At 47.4% G+C, this 19,893-nt stretch overlaps 1 protein-coding gene across 5 annotated transcripts in view; it reads left to right on the forward strand.

Annotated features, from left to right (window-relative positions):
* The window catches only part of Zfyve26 (zinc finger FYVE-type containing 26), a 62,257-nt gene extending 42,573 nt beyond the window's left edge, over positions 1-19,684 (forward strand). For 3 of the 5 annotated variants that reach the window (XM_038336306.1, XM_038336308.1, XM_038336309.1), the window contains exons 30-42: positions 377-408; positions 1,263-1,399; positions 2,700-2,920; positions 4,917-5,064; positions 5,315-5,524; positions 6,564-6,785; positions 10,116-10,313; positions 11,326-11,525; positions 12,344-12,485; positions 12,930-12,989; positions 13,807-13,989; positions 14,490-14,534; positions 17,658-19,684. In XM_038336306.1, the coding sequence (XP_038192234.1) occupies positions 377-408; positions 1,263-1,399; positions 2,700-2,920; positions 4,917-5,064; positions 5,315-5,524; positions 6,564-6,785; positions 10,116-10,313; positions 11,326-11,525; positions 12,344-12,485; positions 12,930-12,989; positions 13,807-13,989; positions 14,490-14,534; positions 17,658-17,861 (2,002 nt within the window). In that variant the 3' untranslated portion in view covers positions 17,862-19,684. The remainder of the gene's footprint in view (positions 1-376; positions 409-1,262; positions 1,400-2,699; positions 2,921-4,916; positions 5,065-5,314; positions 5,525-6,563; positions 6,786-10,115; positions 10,314-11,325; positions 11,526-12,343; positions 12,486-12,929; positions 12,990-13,806; positions 13,990-14,489; positions 14,535-17,657) is intronic. The other 2 variants (XM_038336307.1, XM_038336310.1) reach the window with 1 other exon arrangement.
* Positions 19,685-19,893: the final 209 nt, after the last annotated feature.

A 19,893-nucleotide genomic window follows, 5' to 3' on the forward strand; every position in this document is an offset into this window, starting at 1 on the left:
CTCCTGAACTGTGAATGTAGAATTCTTTCAGCCTGAGCCGCTTCTGAAGGGTTCTTCAGCAGGAGCAGAATGGGACCGGGTTTGAATTCTTAAAATGTTGCTACAGCTGCAAGTAGAGGCCCGGCTGTCAAAGAGAGTTATTGCAGAAAAATGATGAGATTCCCCTCGGACACAGAGCAATGGGGGCATTTAAATGGATATGTAAGAGATATAATGGACAGAGCATGGTAAGAGATGGTTGTGACCGGTGGGAGAGAGCAAGAGTTAATGCGCCATTAATTCCCCGACCAGTGACTGATGGAGCAAATGTCATTCACTGAGCTCAAAACAGAGAAGCAATGGTTGAGGAATTTTGTTTTTCTTTCTCTGTTTCTAGTGTACCCGAGGAGAGCCCATGCCAGTCAGAAGGTAAGGTCTGATCCCATTCTCTGTGGCTCTGTTATGTGCTGGAGTTGGCTCTCAGCTGATAGCCATATGGCAACTCTGTCTGCTTGGTGAATTCACCAAAGAGAAATCTTGGCTTTTGCATCAGCTGTTTCCCTCGACATTCTTCATATTAACCGTTATCTAGGCCCAGTAGCTTCCAACCCCAGGGAGGCCAAAACCAATGGATTTGGTGCTTATCTTTTAGTAAGCTACCCTATCTACCTCACCACAGCCCCTTCCTCCATTGCCCCATCATCCAATGCCCTGTCCTTACCCTGAGATTATCACTGTTAGCAATTTAGCCAATGTCTTTCCATAGCAGGTTAGTGTTTGGAGTATCCAACGTTTGAGCCATGTCTTTCAGGGTTTCTTGTGGGAAGCATCAGTCATGGCACAAATACTGTGACATTTGTCCCAGACCTATGCTAGGGGAAGAGTACTTAAAGAATCTAATGAGGTTTCCTAAAGAAAACAAAAAGGGAGGAAGGTGCTATACAAATGACTTAGCGGTTAAGAACATTTACCGCTCTTGCAGAGGGCCCTGGTTTGGTACCCAGCACCCAAACTCAGTGATGCGCAATTGCTGATGAGTCTTAATTCCAGAAGTCTGATGCCCCCTTCTGGCCTCTGCTGGTGCATGCACACACATGGTACACATAAACTCATGCGGGCACACCCACAAACAAGTAAATAAATCTTTTAAAAAGAAAGCAAAGGGAGCAAGGAGAGGAAAAGGGACTCTTAGATAGTAGGTAAATATGTGCTCGTGACACACTAGCTTATCAGGCTGCATGGCCAGCCAATGACTGGCATGTGATTGACGACTCTCTTCTTAGTTTCAGACAGCTCGAAGAATGAAAGCCCTCCATATTCAGCTGTGGTGCGAGTCCCCAAAGCCATGGAGGTAGAATGGATCTTGAGTCTAAATGAGGAAGAAAACGAGCTGGTGCAGAGTGAATTTTACTATGAGCAGGTAATAATAATAAAATGTAATGGTCACTTAAGTTTCTTTATGATGTCTGATAGTAGAACAGGGAATACAGAGATTGATAACCACAGCCTGGTCCTTGCTTGCTTACTCTACAATTATATGAGAGCCAAAACAAGTAAACCAGGTAGGCAGAAGAGGAGGAACATCTCGGGGAACGTACAGGAAGAAACCAGAAAGAAGGGTATGTGCGTGGTAAGAAAAATGTGGAGATTGCGGTGAAGGGGGAGTGTCGAGGACAGGGGAAAGATAGAGCACAAAACTGACCTGTGCGGGGACTGGGGAGAGAACTCAGCGGGTGGTAAAGTGCTTTCTGTGCAGGCATGAGGACCTGAGTTTGAATCCCCAGCATCCACATATAAACCAGATGCAGCAACAGGTGCCTATATAGTCCCAGCACCGAGGAGGCAAAGTCAGGCAGACCCTGGGGCCTGCTGCCTAGCAGGTTCTAGCTGAATCATCAAGTTCCAGGTTCAATGAGAAACCCTGAGTCAAAAATAATAATAATAATAATAATAATAATAATAATGTAGAAAACAATTTAAAAAGATACCCAATATCAACCTCTGGCCTCAACACACACATGCACACATAAATGCATGCCCACCTTTACACATTTGTATGAACACAACACACACACTCATACAACAACAACACACTTGTGGGCCCATATTTCTAAATATCCGAGCAAAGGCAATGAGTCCAAAAATCACAGGGCATGATGAGGGCATCCGAAGACAGCATTGATGATGTAAGGGGTAATGTGGTAAGATTGAGAAAGACAATTTATATATGAAGCTGTGAAGGAAGCTGACGGTAAGAAATGACTGTGTGATAGGTAGAAGCACCTAGGAATTTCACAGGGGTGCTTTACAGATGTTGATCTGGCAGCAGCATAGCATGTTCAGGACTTTAAACAGTGACTTCAGCTAAGTAACTGTGGTCATCCAAGTCACAGAGAAGTGTGACTGCAACTGAGGAGAAGGAGGCCACCTGTGGACACTGTCAAGAAGTAGGAAGTGAGTTCCTGGACAACCGGGGCTATGTAGAAAGGCCGTGACGCAGTGTGACACAGCCTAGCAACTAGAGCTCTGGCCGTGGAAGGTTGAGCTTCTGAAATGCGCCAAGCTCTGCTTCTGCCCTGCTGTGATGTGTCCAGCTTCCTCTTGCAATGGTTTCCAGCCTCATAAAGTGGGAATGGTGGTTTCTGCCGAACAGCTGCTTTAGAAAACTGCTCTGGTCCCTAAACTCACTGTCTCTTTCTCCCTTCCCTGCCCCTGATCAGGCCCCCAGCGCCTCCCTGTGCATTGCTATCCTGAACCTGCACCGAGACAGCGTTGCCTGTGGCCACCAGCTGATCGAGCACTGCTGCAAGCTGTCCAAAGGCCTCACCAACCCGGAGCTGGACGCGGGGCTGCTCATAGACATCATGAAGCAGCTGCTCTTCAGCGCCAAGATGATGTTCGTCAAGGCTGGCCGAAGCCAGGACCTGGCTCTCTGTGACAGGTACATAGAAGCGAGCCTCTGTTCTTTTGCCTGGGGCAGTCTTTTATCTGTGACCCCATATGGCTTTCTATCCTCTCTGACAAGACACGCCGACATGCGTCTCATTTAATGTTAATGAAATATAAGTCCCTAATCACAAGTAGTCATCCTCGCCCTCTGTCAGCCTGTGTCCTTTTCTTTCCCTAGGTCCTTAAAAACAGAAGGTGTTCTTTTGCTTTCTAATTACTATGACAAGACAACATGTGTAATAGCAATTCTGGGGACAAGGGCTTATTCAGCATACGGTTCCACATCACAGTCCGTCATAGAAGGAAGTCAAGGCAGGACCTTGGAGGCGGGAACTGAACCTGCTTTGCCTCCACTCATTAACCTGACATGAAGACTCCTAATTCCTTGCTTATCCATCCACCCAGATCCATGACTCGTGACGTGAGTCCACAGTCCCAACAGCTCGGAATCCAGAGGCAGGAAGCCCTCTGAAGCATAAATGCCTCCCTCAGGCACAGGCCCACTCCATCCCTTAAGACCAGCCTCAGACAGCACTGCTAACCCCTCTGGGCCCCTGGAGGTGGCAGAGATCAAGGAAGCCCTCACTCAGCAGGGTTCTCACCCCTGCAAGCAGTCATGGGCCTCCTGGACAGTTTACAGCACTGATTTCAAATCACACCTTCTTTGTGCCCCACTCTGCATTCATACACTTTCATTATGATGATTTCTTGTCAGTGTATGACTCCTTTCTGTGTATATTGCCATACAAACCAGACGCTTCTGATTTGAACTATGTCTCCTTCTGATAGATAAACAAAACAAACAAAAACACATCATCTAGTTCAAATGTTTTCATTTTCCAAAGGGAGCCTTATTAATATAAGTCTTCAAATTACTGTATGGCTTCGAATCAGATTTTACACACTGTCCTTTCTCCTACCCAGTTCCTACCAGGTTAAGCATCACTAAAGATAGGGAATCCAGGAAAACTGCTAAGCAGACGAGTGAGGAGCCATGGCTTGTCTGCTGTGGTTCTGAGACAGCACCCAGGAGCCATGGCTGCGAACTTGCCACATCAGGCAGAATGAGTGGTGTGGCCCTCTGGGCTCTGTCCTGCTTAGGTTTTTTTTTAATCTTTGGGTGTCAGGAGTAAGATTGCCAAAGGAGTAAGGAATAAGATTCAGTGGGCTACCAGGAGGGCCATTCTTGGCACGGAGAGAGGGTGTGAAGACTAGACTAAAGGGCCAAGGTGCCCCTGCCTGGTGCCACCTCCAGGAAAGAGGCGTGGTGAAACCACTGTACCAACCAGGAATATGAGTCGGTGGGACTTTTTGAGATTTTTTTTAAGAGTTATTTTTACTTTATATGTATGAATGTTTTGTTTGTGTGTGCATGTGCACCATATGTGTGCATGGTACCCAGAGAATCCAAAAGATGGTGTAAGGTCCTCTGAAACTGAGGTTACAAGTGGTTGTAAGCCTTCATGTGGGTGCTAAAAACCAGACCCAGGTCCTCTGGAAAAGCAGCTAGTGTTCTTAACTGGTGAGCCATCTCTCCAGCCCCTGAGTCAATGACTCTTGTTCTGTACTCTTCCAAGCAGGGTTCCAAAGAGCCAAAAGCAAATGGGTAATTTGTGAGCTCCAGTATTCAATATAGAGGCCTTGTCTCAGACAGAAACCTAGGGCATCCCTGCTCAAACACAAACCAACAGATTATAAGTGCTACAGAAGTTCCAGACACTATCCTAAGCTCTTTCATTTGACACATTTCATTTTCTGCTCTATAGTCATGTAACAGATGTGTGAGTTGAGGCAGGTCTCAGAACTATTAAGTTGAGAGTGGGGTTAAAAGAGTCCGACTCTCAAACCTTCACTCAGTGTACATGTGCTGTGTATCTCTCAGTTCTCACGATCACACTTAACAGTGAAGATGCAATAGAAGCACTCAAGCAACAATTGCTCCAGAGCTCCACACAGCTTCATTTGCGATGCCCTCTCTCTCCCTGTAGTTACATCAGCAAGGTAGATGTCCTGCATATTTTAGTCACCGCTGCCTATCGCCATGTGCCATCTCTAGACCAAATCTTGCAGCCGGCCGCGGTGACCAGGCTGAGGAACCAGCTCCTGGAAGCTGAGTACTACCAACTGGGCGTTGAGGTGAGGCAAAGATAAAGCATTCTTCTGCCCCTCTGCCATGAGTGGCCTTTGCTTAGCCTTGGGAACAGTTCCCACCATCTCTCCGTGGTCCCGATCATGGATGCTTCCAGGGCACAAGCAACTCGCTGGTGTGCAGATTGCAGCGCGTGGATGTTGGGCAGGTGGATGGGGCAAAGGAACAGAATGGCTTGGGAAGACTCTCAGACCTGAATGTGGACACCTCTCACAGATAGAGCAATTTTCCCTCCAGGTCTCTACAAAGACCGGGCTTGATTCCACGGGGGCATGGCATGCCTGGGGCATGGCCTGCCTTAAAGCTGGCAACCTCGCTGCTGCACGGGAGAAGTTCAGTCGCTGCCTGAAGCCTCCCCTTGACCTCAATCAACTGAGTCATGGCTCAAGGCTAGTCCAGGATGTGGTTGAGTACCTGGAGTCCACAGTGAGACCGCTCGTCTCTTTGGTAAGAGCAAAGCGGGTAGAGCGCCCTGTCCTTTAAGAGGCTAGGAGCAGTGAAGATCCAGGGAGTGGACTGGCTTCAGTTCAGTCAGTAGTGTGGGGTTAGGCGCAGAGGCTGCTAGGCTGATGTTTGTGTGCTTGTGTATTTTGTTTGTAGTATGTGTAGTTAGATAAGTGGCTGCATGGTTACAAAAGCAACAGGAGATCAGTATTTTAAAAGATACTATAGAGGCATCCAAAAATTCACGTGCCCAAATTAATTTTAATTTTCCATGTAGGGTTTTTCTTTTCAGTTTTGTTATTTCATGCATTGAATGTACTAGTATATTCGTGAATACACTTAAGTACTCGCCCAAGCATGTGCGTGTGTGGAGGCCAGAGGTCATTGTTAGCAGCCAGTCTTCTGTCAATCTTAACATTTTGCTTTTACATTTGTTTTGAGTGTGTGTATGTATATGAGCCCACACATTCATGGAGGTCAGAGGACGGCTTGCAGAGTCAGCTCTGCCTCCCACCAGTGGGTTCCCGGGATCAATTCAGCGGTCAGGCTGGTTTCAGGTGCCTTACTGGCTGAACTATCTTGCTGCACTGCACTTTGTTTTTCTTTCAAAGCAAGGCCTTTCACTGAACCTGGTGCTCACTGTTTGCAGTAGAGTAACTCTCGGGCCAGCCCCTGTCCCCTAGAATCTGCCTGTCCAAACACCAAGTTACAGGCGCACACCAGAACGCCGACTTGTACATGACTGCTAAGATCCACAAACTTGTACAACAAGACCTCTGACAGCTGAGCCACCTCCCAGCCCCTGGCTTTATAATGTGTAATCCAGAACAGCCTTGAACTCATGAATCCTCTGCCTCGGCCTTGTATACACTGCCAACTAAGCCTTTCTAGTGTTAAGACTTGTTGAAGGCCAGACCTAGTGGTGAATGCCTCTGGTCCATGCTTCTTGGAAGCTAGGGGTGGGGGAGCGGGGTAGAAGAGGGGGAATCACTTCTTAACTTCTTAGGTCCTGGAGCTCAAAGCCATTCTTTTTTCCTGCCAGCAGCAAGATGACGATTACTTTGCCACCTTGCGGGAACTGGAAGCCACCCTTCGGACCCAGAGCCTCTTCCTCGAGGTGATTCCTGATGGGAAGATCATGAACAACACCTACTATCAGGAATGTCTCTTCTACCTGCACAACTACAGCACCAACTTGGCCATCATCAGCTTCTACATAAGGCATAACTGCCTTCGGGAAGCCCTGCTGCACCTGCTCAACAAGGTGAGACATTCAGACACAGCCCAAGAGTGGCCACCTTGACCACACCCTGCCCCCCACCCCATCCTGTATACTCTAGCAGTGAGACAATTCCCTGCAGACACAGGTCTAAGAAGCTTTGTCTACACAGTCATCCAATGAGGTCAGCAAGTCTCACATTAAACCCCAAATTTCCCTCCTGACCAGCAATAGCAAATTCGTCTCCTCTCCCACAGTGTAGAACACAGTGAGACCGTCAGCCTGGTCTCCACAGTGACCTTAGGCACAGTGCTGAACCTTGGTTTCCACCTGGCCTAGGACAGAGTGTACCTAGAGCTGTTACAGAGAGGAGCACCCCACACGTGTGCATGAGGAGGCAGCACACCCTATCTTTGATTTTCTCTCACTCCCCTGCCACCTCCCTCCTGATGGAAGAGCACTAAGAGTTACTTCCTTGGTCATCACCCTTCTGTTTACTTATTTAGAGGGAAGGGGGGGAGAGTGTGTGTGTGTGTGTGTGTGTGTGTGTGTGTGTGTGTGTGTGTCAGAGAGTCTATACACAGGGCCATGGTGCATGTGGTTATGGTCAGAGGACAGCTTCCAGAAATCAGATCTCACCTTCTACCTTTGAGGTGGGGTTTCTTGTCTCTGTGCTGTTCTGCATTCTCTAGGCTAGCTGACCCCATAAGCTTCCTTATGTTTCTGCCTCCCATCTGTCCATCAGAGTTCTGAGCTTACAGATACACACTCCTGCTAATTGCATGGTCACGGGGACGAAACTCAGGTGGTCAGGCTGCACACTAAGACCTTTTCCCCTCCGAGCTATGTCGTAGGCCTAGAATTCCTTTTATCTCAACATTCATGGTAACTTTCTGACAAAGTGACCAGTATTTACCAAACTCCATAGGAAACTGAAGGAACTTAGCACAGACTAACATCAGTCAGCCACGCTAAATCAGAACAGCATCCGACAGTAGTTTGCAAATAGACAACTTCTAGATGACTCCATGAGAAGTCCAGCTTGTGATCCAACCCTTACAGGACAGCGAAAGAGACCGTTGTGTGGCTGCTGCTGTATCTCAGCTGCTGAGCCGTGTCTTAAGAACCATACAGGATGAGTCGATTATTTGGAAGTTAATTTCCCCTTTCCCTCCCTCTCCACATGAGTTGAGAAGTAAAGATGTTTCTGCCGGCACAGACTGAGTGTTAACCATCAGTCTGGTGCCTTGGATAAGCGCAGCCAGAGGTAAGCTGCTTATCTTATAGTCCAAGTGGAAGCTGACGACAGCATTGCCCTTGCTTTGCAGATGACAAAGCCTGTAAGGAAACCTTCTCTTTGTCTCCTGTCTTCAACTACCCTTGAGCTTTTTAAGACCCTTACCTTTGTCCTCAAGCAACCAGGGGTACAGAAAAGAAATGCACTGAAAATGACACTTGAACACCTGATGTGCATAGGGTTTCTGTGTATTCCTTTTCCTGTCACACTGCCCTCAGTGTGAACTTCCTAAACACACACCCTCTCTCCACAGGGTCTTCACAAATCATTAGGATGAAAGCTAACTCCTTAGCATGCGGCTGGACCTCAAGATCTGTCTCCCATATTTCTGATTTTTTTTCACCATGAATGCTATTGATATTCCATGTCCCAGATTCACCAAAATATTGATATTATTATATTTATTAATCTTCATGCGCTGTTCCATCTATCTAGAATGCCCTGCCTTCCTTGTTTTCCTGGGAGAAATTCTGTTCGTCCTTTCAAGCTTAACAGGGTAAACATCCAGAACAGGAGCACACACTTGGGAGGCAGAGTCATGCAGAGTTGTGTGAGTTCAAGGCCTGCCTCATCAGTTCGAGTTCCAGGAGTCAGGACGATGCAGAAAGGCTCTGTATCAAAAGAGGTAGCAAAAGAAGAGCATGAACTTGAGAGGAAGGGAGAAGAGGGCAGAGGAAGGGTAGGAAGGAGAACGGGAAGTAGAAGGAGAGGCAGAACAGAAGAAAATGGGCTGCCCAGAGGAGGTGGCATCTGACTAAAGGGCTGAAAGACACAAGAACAACTGGAGGAGTTGTACTCTGGGCAGAGGAAGTAACAAATACAAAGGTCAGGTGGCTGAAGCCAGGAGAGATGGGGCCTGGGTGGTAGCAGATACAGTTGGGAAGGCAATAGCTAAATCACATAGTATATGTGGATATTGTGAGAGCCTGGACTTTATTAGTGAATGGGGAGCAGAATCACTGGAAGACAGTGAGCTGAAGAGTAACTTCTGATTCATGTGCCAAGAAAATTGGTTTGTTGGCTTTCTGTGGAGGAGACAGACTGTGAAAGGGTACCATGGAACGGCTCTTTCGATAATTCATGAATGTGATGGTGTAGTGGGTCAGTTTCTGGGTGTGAGGCATGGGCAGCTTCTGGGTGCGTTTCAGTGGTAGAACCTGCTGAGGTATTTTATATCAGAGTTTGAGAAGAAAAGTGGTCCTGAGGCTTTTGACCTGCGCCCCTGGAAGAATTGTACTGTGACTGAGAAAGAGGAGAATGTGGGAAGAGCAAGTTTCGTGGAACAATCTAGAATGCAGTCTTTTGTGTGTTGGATTCATTGGCTTTGCAGGAAGTCCTGTTGAGAGGCAGCTGGGTCCCACAGGATATACAGTTTGGGAGGTCTAGGGGGATGAGCAGGCTGGAAGTAGAGGTGTGGATGTCATCACACACAGCATGGAAAGCCATGAGACTGGATGAAATCACTAGGAAAGTAGAGAGAAAAGGAGCCCTACAAGGGATGAGAGGAACCAGCTAAGGAAATTGAGTGGCCAGAGATGTTGAAAGGATGCCTAGAGTGGTTGGCTTGTTGTATAATGAAAGCAAAATAAAGATTTTTTTCTTACTTAAAAGTAAAAAAAAAAAAGTTAAGCTTAAACTTTTTCAAGAAATTTAAACAATGTTATTTAACTTAAAAAATTAATTTTTTTGAAAAAAATAGTTTTTTAAGGAGAAGGAAGTCATTATTCTTTCAAAAACTGCTGGGCCCACTGGAGACAGTAAATAGGTCTTCTAGCATTTGAGAGGCTCTGGGTTTGATCCCCAACACTGTAAAGAACTGATACTGATGGAATTAGCAGTGTCAAATTTCCTTGTTAGCTAGCATGCAGGGCCAAAAATAAATAAATCCTAGGCGAGGAAGAAGAGCAGTGAGTGGAGAGAGCCACTCAAGGAAGGAGTGCATGGAGCATCGTTGGAGAGGGCTTCTCAGAGGAAAAGGCCGAGAGGCACTGCCCTAGGAGGGTGTGGAGGTTCAGAGCAAACCCAGACTACCGGGACCATTCCCACACTTCTGACTTCTTACTTCTTTCCTGCGCCAGGAAAGCCCTCCCGAGGTCTTCATAGAAGGCATTTTCCAGCCGAGCTATAAAAGTGGGAAGTTGCACACTTTGGAAAACTTACTGGAATCCATTGATCCAACCCTGGAGAGCTGGGGGACGTACCTGATCGCTGCCTGCCAGCATCTGCAGAAGAAGAACTACTACCACATCCTGTATGAGCTGCAGCAGTTTATGAAGGTGACAGCAACCCACCCTCCCTTCCACTTGGCGCTGGTGCTTTGTCGTGCAGGGGAGGCTGTGCAAGATGAGGGAACAGGACAGCCATTTGATTCCTGACCTTGGTGCTTGACCCTGGAGCAAATCCACCACACTCTCCAACATTATTAAATATTTAGACTTTCTTCCTCCATTTAGAGCCAAGCTTTAATCTTGCCCATAATAGCATTCTTCAGAATTTAAAGTGTGGGGCTGGACAGATGGTTCAGCGGTTAAGTGAACTGCCTGCTCTTCCAGAGGATCCAGGTTCAATTCCCAGCACCCACATGGTGACTCATAACCATCTCCAGTCCCAGGAGATCTGATGCCCTCTTCTGATCTCCGCAGACGCCAGGCACACATGTGGTACATAGGCATACATGCAGGCAAAATACTCACCCATGTAAAAATCAATAAATAAATAGATAAATTAAATAAATACTATAATTTTTAAAAAGAATTCAAGGAATATAAAAGTGAAGATGAGGAAGGAAGGAAGGAAGGAAGGAAGGAAGGAAGGAAGGAAGGAAGGAAGGAAGGAAGGCAGGCAATAAAGAATCCATAGGAATATGTTCTGGGAAGCTGAAAGAAAATGCATGAAAGGAGAAGAACCAAGTTCCCCCTGTCTGATTCTCAGTACTATGATCTCAGAAATGAGATCATCTGATGCCAAGTCAAAGCTGAATCGGTACTTAATAGAGAGTCGGAAGGATCTTCCTTGAGACCTCTACCGTGGTGAGATAATATCCCACCCGAGAGCTTGACAGGCAGCTCACTGTAGGGTCTCTGGGACCCTGTGATGACTGACGTAAAATGCTGCTCGGCTGATGATAGACACTGGCACTTATCAAGAGGATGCCAGGCTCCAGCTAAGGATGAAGACATCACAGGGCCAGAACCTGAAGTTTATCAGATCAGGCTTCTTGTGACACCCACTTCCCCACCCCAACATCTCTGATCTCTCCTAAACCAAACATTTGCTTCCCAATCCTAGGACCAAGTCCGGGCTGCCATGACCTGTATTCGGTTCTTCAGTCACAAAGCAAAGTCCTACACGGAGCTTGGAGAAAAGCTCTCGTGGTTGCTTAAGGCCAAGGACCACCTGAAGATCTACCTCCAAGAAACATCCCGCAGCTCCGGGAGGAAGAAAAGCACCTTCTTCCGGAAGAAGATGACTGCTGCTGATGTCTCCAGGTATGTCAAGACTCTGGAGATGGTCAGCGCAGGGCGGGAAGGCATCACCCTTGGATGACAGCATCTGCTACAGCCTGGAAAGCCACTCTAGGAAGGGATTAGGATCCCATGCTATCCCAGACTGAAGCCCACATTCCTTACAATGAGCAAAAAAGGTCCAGCACAATCCTTCTCTGCCCCTCTCTTCTTCCTTGGTAGATGTCAGCCACTGGCCTCCAGGCACTAGCCTCCAGGATCCTCAACCCAAGCGCTTTCTTTTATGCTTGTCAACCCCTCTATTCAGAACATACTGTCTAAAGAAAAGGCTTAGCCAGACATGGTAGTACATGCCGAAGCAGGAGGATTGTGAATTTGAGGCCAGCGGTGTAGCTAGATCTAGTTTAAAAAAGAGAGAGAGAGAGAATAAGCAGATTTTCCAACACTTTAATTAGTTGTCTTCTTAGACTCAGTCACTAAACCTCTTCTGTGTCAGGTTACTATCCATCTCTCCTCTAGCCCATGAGCCATGAAAGCAGGGCTCAAGCCTCCTGCTCACTCTGGGACCTGCCACATAGATACTCAGTAAATATTTGTTAAGTCAGTGCCAGAAGCTTGTCTAGTTCCACAGTGCGCCTTAACTGTTGTATGCCTCAGGGGGAGGGGCTAGGTCTTCCATTTCTGTCCAACCATACTATTTGGAGGGTATTTCAAGCCTCTTCCCTTCGTGCCATTTCTTTGGTCTCTCCATTGCCATCTTCTTATGAGCCTGTCACCCAGCCCCAGACCCCCACTCTCTGAGAGCCTGCTGAGGCTGTCCTGTGCCCGCCCTGTGCCCGCAGGCATATGAATACACTTCAGCTACAGATGGAAGTGACCAGATTCTTACATCGGTGTGAGAGCGCTGGCACCTCGCAGATCACCACTTTGCCTCTGCCAACACTCTTCGGAAATAACCACATGAAGATGGAAGTTGCCTGCAAGGTGCGTGCAGTGTTTCACCTGTGGCAGACTGCTCACCTCCTTCAGAGTGCTTATCCCTATTGTAATTATCTGACTATTTCAGTCGTTTGCTTGATGGCTTCCTCCCCATTGGAATGCGTGCCTCAGGCGGGAGTTAGAGGCCTTTTGGTCTCTTGGATCTCTGCTGCTGGGTGCTCGGTAAAGGCTCCACATATATTTAATAACTGAGCAAATGGATTGGGTATGTTGGCTCATATCTATAATCGCAGAGGTAGGAGAATCACCATGAATTCAAGGCCAGCCGGATCTACATAGTGGGTTCTAAACCAGCCAGGGCTGTGTAGAGAGACCGTCTCCACAAAAACATGATGATATAGATAAATAGGGACCCTGATGTTTTTATTGAAAAGTTATTTGAATAATTATCATTTCTTTAAGCATATCTCCATCTCCCTCTCCCTCCAGGTTATGCTGGGAGGGAAAAATGTGGAAGACGGCTTTGGAATTGCATTCCGCGTTCTACAGGTATGATGTTCTGTACTCTTGATGTTCCATTCAAGACTATGGCAAGGGACCCCGCACCTGACATTTCTGGGAAAGGCTATTCTTTAAAAAATATTCTTGTCCCAAGAAGAGCAGCTTTACATGTCAAAACAGATAACAGAACTGGGTCAGATGCCAGGTAATATGCCTTTTAGCCAAAAGCCAATCATAGCATCTCAAAAGGTATCTAGGAGCACATGTAAGACAGCTACCCACAACTGCAAAAATGTCACTCACTGTCTCAGGAGAACCTGTCTAGAAGGACTAGCCAGGCTATCTCTCCGAAGTCCTATGGTGTAAGGGCTAACCAAAGCTGGGTTCCAAGGCATTTATCTGGCAGGTCCCAGCAAGTGAGTCTTGATAATCTGTTTCATCACTTGGGTAGCTCTTAACAAACACCAGCCCTGTGCACCATTTCCCAGAGAAAGGTTAGTCAGGGGAGAGAGGATTGTCCTTAGAAACTTAACAGAATGTCTTTGAAAGTCCATGGATCCAGGCATGGTGGTACACTCTGGAATCTCAGTGTTTGGGAAGTGGGGAAAGGAAGCTCAGGCAATGAAGACCAGCCTTGACCCTGTCCTGAGTAAAAGAAAGCCCCACGGAAGCAAGTAGGGTACCCCACTTCATACCAAGAGGGGGCGGCTTTTATACTCACTTCTCAAATGTCTGCCTGACTCCAAAGGGAGCCTTTCTTACTTCTACATGTTTGTTTTATTTGGGTTCCCTGTTGTAACTGCAATCTTTTCCCACTGTGGGTGTCTCCCAGTGCCCTAAGTCCGTCATCCCACATCTGTCCTAGGACTTCCAACTGGATGCTGCTGCAACCTACTGCAGAGCCGCCAGGCAGCTGGTGGAGAGGGAAAAGTACGGTGAGATCCGACGGCTGCTCAAATGTGTCAGTGAGTCAGGCATGGCAGCCAAAAGTGACGGCGACACCATCCTCCTCAACTGCCTGGAAGCCTTCAAGAGAATCCCGCCACAGGTGCGCTCACTCCTGGATCTCTTGGGTGTCCACTATCTGCTTCAGAATCACCCCATCCTCATCCTCATCCTTACTACAAGACCCGTTTCTCTTCCTAACTCTCTGCAATCATGACCTCACTCTGAGCAACTCTCTCCCTTTGTAGAAGTCATGATTCTGATGGCTGTCTCCAGAAAGCATCCCTTGGTGTCCTCTCGTCTAATAGTGTGTGCACTTGGAAATGTCAGTGTTCTGATGAGATAGACCAGAGTGGGCTTTGAAACTTGCTGCTTGCAAAACCATCCTCTATGACATGCCTGTGGGGCAAACAGAGCAACATCCATTTGTGAAAGCTCAGCATGGGCCTCAGAGGAGATGCTCCTTCTGCCCCAATCCCAAGCTTAGTATTATGACTAGCCATCATTCATTATTCTTATAGTGGGAATTGAGGTAGGGAGAAGGATCCGGCAGGCTTCCCTAGCTTCTTCCTTTCACAGCCGCTATGTCTCTGTTGTACACAGGAGCTGGAGGGACTGATCCAGGCGATCCACAGCGATGACAACAAGGTGAGCAGGATGTCTCCTAGCCCTGGTGGTGTTATTGCATGAATAGCACCAAGGCTTCCCTTGCCCCGCACAGTAGTTCCATGCAGTCTTGTGGTTTGGTTTCTTTGTTATCCAGGACCTAGACAGTGGTTTAAACGCTCCAGACGCAATAGATGGAGCAGATGAACATTGACTGCCCAAACCTTTGCCTACCCATTTTTGTTTGTTTCTTTTTTTGTTTTTCTTTCAAGACAGGATTTCTCTATGTAGCTTTGGAGCCTGTCCTGGAACTCACTCTGTAGACCAAGCTAGCCTTGAACTCATAGAAATCCACCTTCCTCTGCCTCCTGAGTGCTAGGATTAAAGGCGTGCCCCACCACCACCCGGATGTCTTCCCAATTCCCTCTCCCTGAGACTGTTCTTAAATCTCTGTGTTATTCTCAGGTCTCTCACCCGTTAGCCATAGAGGAAATCTCATTTCCGTCTTCAGGCTGGCTGATTGGATGAGGTTCCTGGTGGGGAAGGTTTTCCTTATTCTGGAGGAAAAAAAGAGTCCAGTAAGAAAAACCCACTGTATTAGCTACTGTTCTTGTTGTTGCTATGACAAAATACTTAATAAGAAGCAATTTAAGGAAGGAACGATTAATTCCAACTTAGAGTTTAAGGAATAAATTCCACTGTAGTGGGGATGGAAAGGCACAGGGGCAGGAGGAGGTGGCTGGCTGCTCACATTGCATCCAGAGTTAGAAAACAGAGAGAGGCTGTGCGGTCTTGGCACACACCTCGACCCCCAGCACTCAGGAGGCAGAGGCAGGTGGGTCTCTGAGTTCGAGGCCAGCGTGGTCTACAGAGCAAGTTCCAGGACAGCTAAGGCTATACAGAGAAACCCTGTCTCGAAAGAAAAAAAAAGAAGGAAGGAAGGAAGGAAGGAAGGAAGGAAGGAAGGAAGGAAGGAAGGAAGGAAGGAAGGAAGAAGAAATAAGAGAGATAACAAAAAGTGGGGTCCTAAAACCTCAATACACGCTCCAGGTGACCATTTCCTCCAGCGAGGGCTCACCTTCCAAACACCACCAGCAGCCACAAACCAGTTGTTCCAATACATAACCCTGTGAGGGGCATTTCACATTCAAACCAGAACATCCACTCAGCCCTTTGGAGGACAGTGCTCCCTCAGAGGGCCGTGAACTCTTCCCTGTTTGGGAAATGACCAGACCTTTTGTTTCGGATCACCTCTGTGAGAAGTGCCAGCCAGCTTATCCTTTGGTTGGCGTCACTAGTTGTGGCTGGTCATGGGACCCATCATCCTGCCATCTTCAGGAAGGCCTCCAGGCTAGAAGAGCCCTGAAAAAAGCAAAGCCAGACCGGCTGGCCATCAGGAGCCAGATTTCCCAGCTATCAGTCCCTCGTGATGGAAACTAGTGTCAGCGGCTTCTTACACAGCCACGGAGCTGCTCCCACTGCAGTGCAATCGGTCCCCAGGCAGAACCTGCCAACCATGGTCTAGGCTAGATCCTAAGGAGAGCTTGTTCTAGACATTTCTCCACTGCCTGTACAACATCCCAATAAGGCGCTTGGAAAGGATGAAATTTCCACATTCCAAAATGACAGCTACTTTTGTACAGTCTGAATGAGAACCCAAGACTCAATGGTTGTTTCTTTCAGCAGCTATTCTAAAGTTCTTTTGGGACCTCAGTGCACGGGTCTTGCCAAAAACTGGCATGATCCATTTTATTTTTTTTTTTTTACTCTAGATTCTAACAATAACATTCTCTTGGATTTTGCTTGTCAGCTTGTGGTATTTCATATAGGTAGGATTAGCTGGAGTTAGAGGCCTAGATGAGGGCTCACTCCCCAGACCAGCATATGTATCCCCCAACAGCAGTGCCCAATTGCTTCAGTGAGCTCACAGCTCACCAGATTTTTTTCTGTAGTGGGAAACTATCTGAAATCAAGTCAAAGAGACTTTGGTTAGCAGGACCCACACATATCCCCAAAAGATGAAGCATTTTGCATGGAGCAAAAAATGTCTCCAATTCAGAAATAACTGTTGTGGTAGAAAAGCAGCTGCCAGCGGGAGCTCAGCCACAGCTTGTGGAGCCCTTGCTAGGGCTCGCTCAGAATGATGGAGGCGCTGGTGAAACCGGAGCCAAGGAGAAAAGGGCTCTTGAATCGTGGGACGGACAGCATAGGAGATACATTATCCCCACACCGAGCTGCCTTCCATCCAAACAAGAATATTCCATTAAAGTCTCATGGGAGCGGGACGCCTTTAATCCCAGCACTCGGGAGGCAGAGGCAGGCGGATCTCTGTAAGTTCGAGGCCAGCCTGGTCTACAAGAGCTAGTTCCAGGACAGGCTCTAAAAAAGCTGCAGAGAAACCCTGTCTCGAAAAACCAAAAAAAAAAAAAAAAAAAAAAAAAAAGTCTCATGGGGTAATATCTTAACTAGAACTTTTCTAATCATGTGTATCCATTTTTCTCCCCATGTTATCTGTCAGTGGGCTTTAAATTCAAGACTGGGAATATAGTTCAATGCTAGAGTGCTTGCCTAGCATGCATGGGGTCCAGGTTCAGTCCCCAGGACCACCCATCCAAAGGTTTGTTTTTGTTTTAATTCAGCGTGTTCAAAACAGAAAAGGGGAATCTGTAAACCCTTTGCCAAAGGAAGGTATGACTCTTTACTCATCCACCCAGTCACCCATGGAAGGCCCATTGGCTGCACACTGACTGCATGCTAGGCCCAAAGAGTATATTATCCCTGCTCTCATGAACCTTGTAGTCTAGTCAAGACTATCAGTTAATCAAAAGAAACTATAAAACCACAGCCTGTGGGCACTGGCAATACTAGTTCTGATTCCAAAAAGAAACTGGAGGAAGCTGGATAAAGAGCAGAGTCTGCCTGTCTACCTTGGTTTCTAAAATCTTATTTCATCTGTGATTGCGCTTTACATTTGAGCACAAAGCCATGCAATCGCTTGATGTCTAGAATGTTGTTATGAAATAATAGAAGGCAAGAGCCTAGCTATCAGTTTGGTGTGTGAAAAGTACTGTTTACCCACCAGCACTTCCTGGGACTCTTTATGCTCCTTGACCTGCCTTTTCTGATCATTTCTTTTCCACTATCTTGTGCCCAACCAATCACTAGGTCCGAGCCTATCTGACCTGTTGCAAACTGCGTTCTGCCTACCTGATCGCTGTGAAGCAAGAACACTCGCAGGCTGCCGCCCTGGTCCAGCAGGTGCAACAGGCTGCCAAAAGCAGTGGGGACTCTGTGGTTCAAGACATCTGTGCTCAGTGGCTTCTGACAAGCCACTCCCGTGGTGCCCATGGCTCAGGCTCCAGGAAGTGACCCTGGGCAGCAGAACCTAGGAACTGTAGCCTGGGAGCTATGACCACAGGCACAATGCCACACAATGCCCTCCATCTCCGTCTTCCTGTGGAGTGGAACTTCTGGCCCTGCCCGAGGTTGGAGTGAGCAGGTTGGACCCTGCTTGGCTGTGTGGGCAAGAGCAGGTCCTTTCACACAAGTGCCATGAGAAGTTGTAGGATTCGTGTTTGTCTAGAGATAGCCACTTCTTTCTACCTCAGAGTGACTGTGTGTGTGCATGTGTGCACATACGTGTGCATGCTCCTGTGCACTCATGTTTACGCCCAATCTGAACAAATGAGACCCCTCTGCTGAAGAGAGGCACTTTCCTTCCTACCTTGTGCTGGCTTCGTGCTGGTCTGCAAACCTTCCTTGCATTTTTGGTTCTTAGTCTAGGTCATCCTGTCTGTCCACGGTTCCTCCCCACTGTGCAGACACACTTTAGCGACTCCTCTTAACATGAGCGACTAACAGAGTTACAAAGCAGTGCTGGAAAAAGAAATGCTTCTTCTCCCTTTCCAAAATTCAGAGAAGGCACTGGGAGTGTTTACACCTGAGGACCATGAGAGCTCTCCCGGCAGCACCTCTCACAAGCACAAGGTTTTCAGGTGCGGGCATCTGAAGGCTCTGGTGACAGCATAATGGTCAGACCTGGGGAGGCTGAGTGAGGGGTGAGGTCAATGAGGCCAGGCCCCATCACATTCATCCAGAGCGGAGGAAAAAGCAGGTCTCTTTCGAACACAGGGTTGGCTCTTGTCAGTATCCCTACTGCAAGGTCGGTGGGTAAGAACACATGACTTTGTCTTTTAGCGTCCAGGGAAAGAGATAGTAGCTAGGATCCTGGGGCTGAACGAATGGCCAGACTCTACCTATTTGAGCTGCATTCTTGTTTGTGCCTCTTTAAGAAACCATTTCTCTATCCCTCATGCTTCCCTTCAGTCTCCTCAGGACCATGGGCTGGAATATGCAAAGACCTGGCTCATGAGGCAGCAGTACACTGAGGAATGGGGTTCATGTCACAGTTGGACCTTCAGATGAGTCAGCACAAGGAGGTAACAAATAAGTCCCATCCAGTGGTGGGAACAAGATGAAGGGTTAAATACGCATCTGCTTATCCTTATCCTCCCACCTGAGACAAGTCAGTGCTCAAGAGAAAGGGTTTGTCATTCAGTGACTGATTTACAAATGAGAGCCCCAAAGAAAAGCTTGTAGCCCCATGACTCCCACCAGCCAGAGCTCAGCCTACTGGTCTCCCCCTTGCTGCCAAGGCAACAGGAACTGGAAACTGAAATCAGTGTCTCTGGTGCTTAGAAGCCCTGTTCATTTCTTCTGAACCAAGTTTTTCTTAACAACTGTTAATGGACATTTATCAAGAGTCCAAGCTATGGTCCTATTAGAGAAGAAAGGCTGGGGGAAAATACTCGATCCCTTGAGGGTGCAGTCTGGTGGTGGCTTTCCCTTCCTTGAGTCATAGAACACACCACCCAGATCCCGGGAGCCCCCAGTGCCTGGTGTCTGCTTACACTCAAGGCTGTCCTTTTTGCACTGAGAATAAGCACTTTACACACCTGGGTTGTAAGTATTGCAGCCCTTGATTTTGGGTGTCACAACCAGATTTCCCTGACTTTCTCCTAACTTGAACTATAAAATAGGTAACCATTGACCAGGTTAACAGAGAAGAAACTACAGACCCCAGACATCACACTGTGGTCTCCTGCAAAGCAACAATAACATCAAAACACCCATACATGTTGAAGGGTTGTGTGTTCTACACCCACGCCACAATAAACTATCTATTCTACCTACTTCTTAGCTTCGTGGCTTGATTTATATAAACACACTTTTTAAAAAAAATTGTATGAGTGCCTAAATGTCTGTATGCTATACCATGTGCTTGCTCGCCTGGCACCTGTGGAGGCCAGAAGAGGGTATGGGATCCCCTGGAACTGGAGTTGCAGGTGGCTGTGAGCTGCCTGTGAGTTGCTGGGAACTGCATTCAAGTCCTGTGTAAGAA

Source organism: Arvicola amphibius, chromosome 7, assembly GCF_903992535.2.
Source record: "Arvicola amphibius chromosome 7, mArvAmp1.2, whole genome shotgun sequence".
Lineage (NCBI taxonomy): Eukaryota > Metazoa > Chordata > Mammalia > Rodentia > Cricetidae > Arvicola > Arvicola amphibius.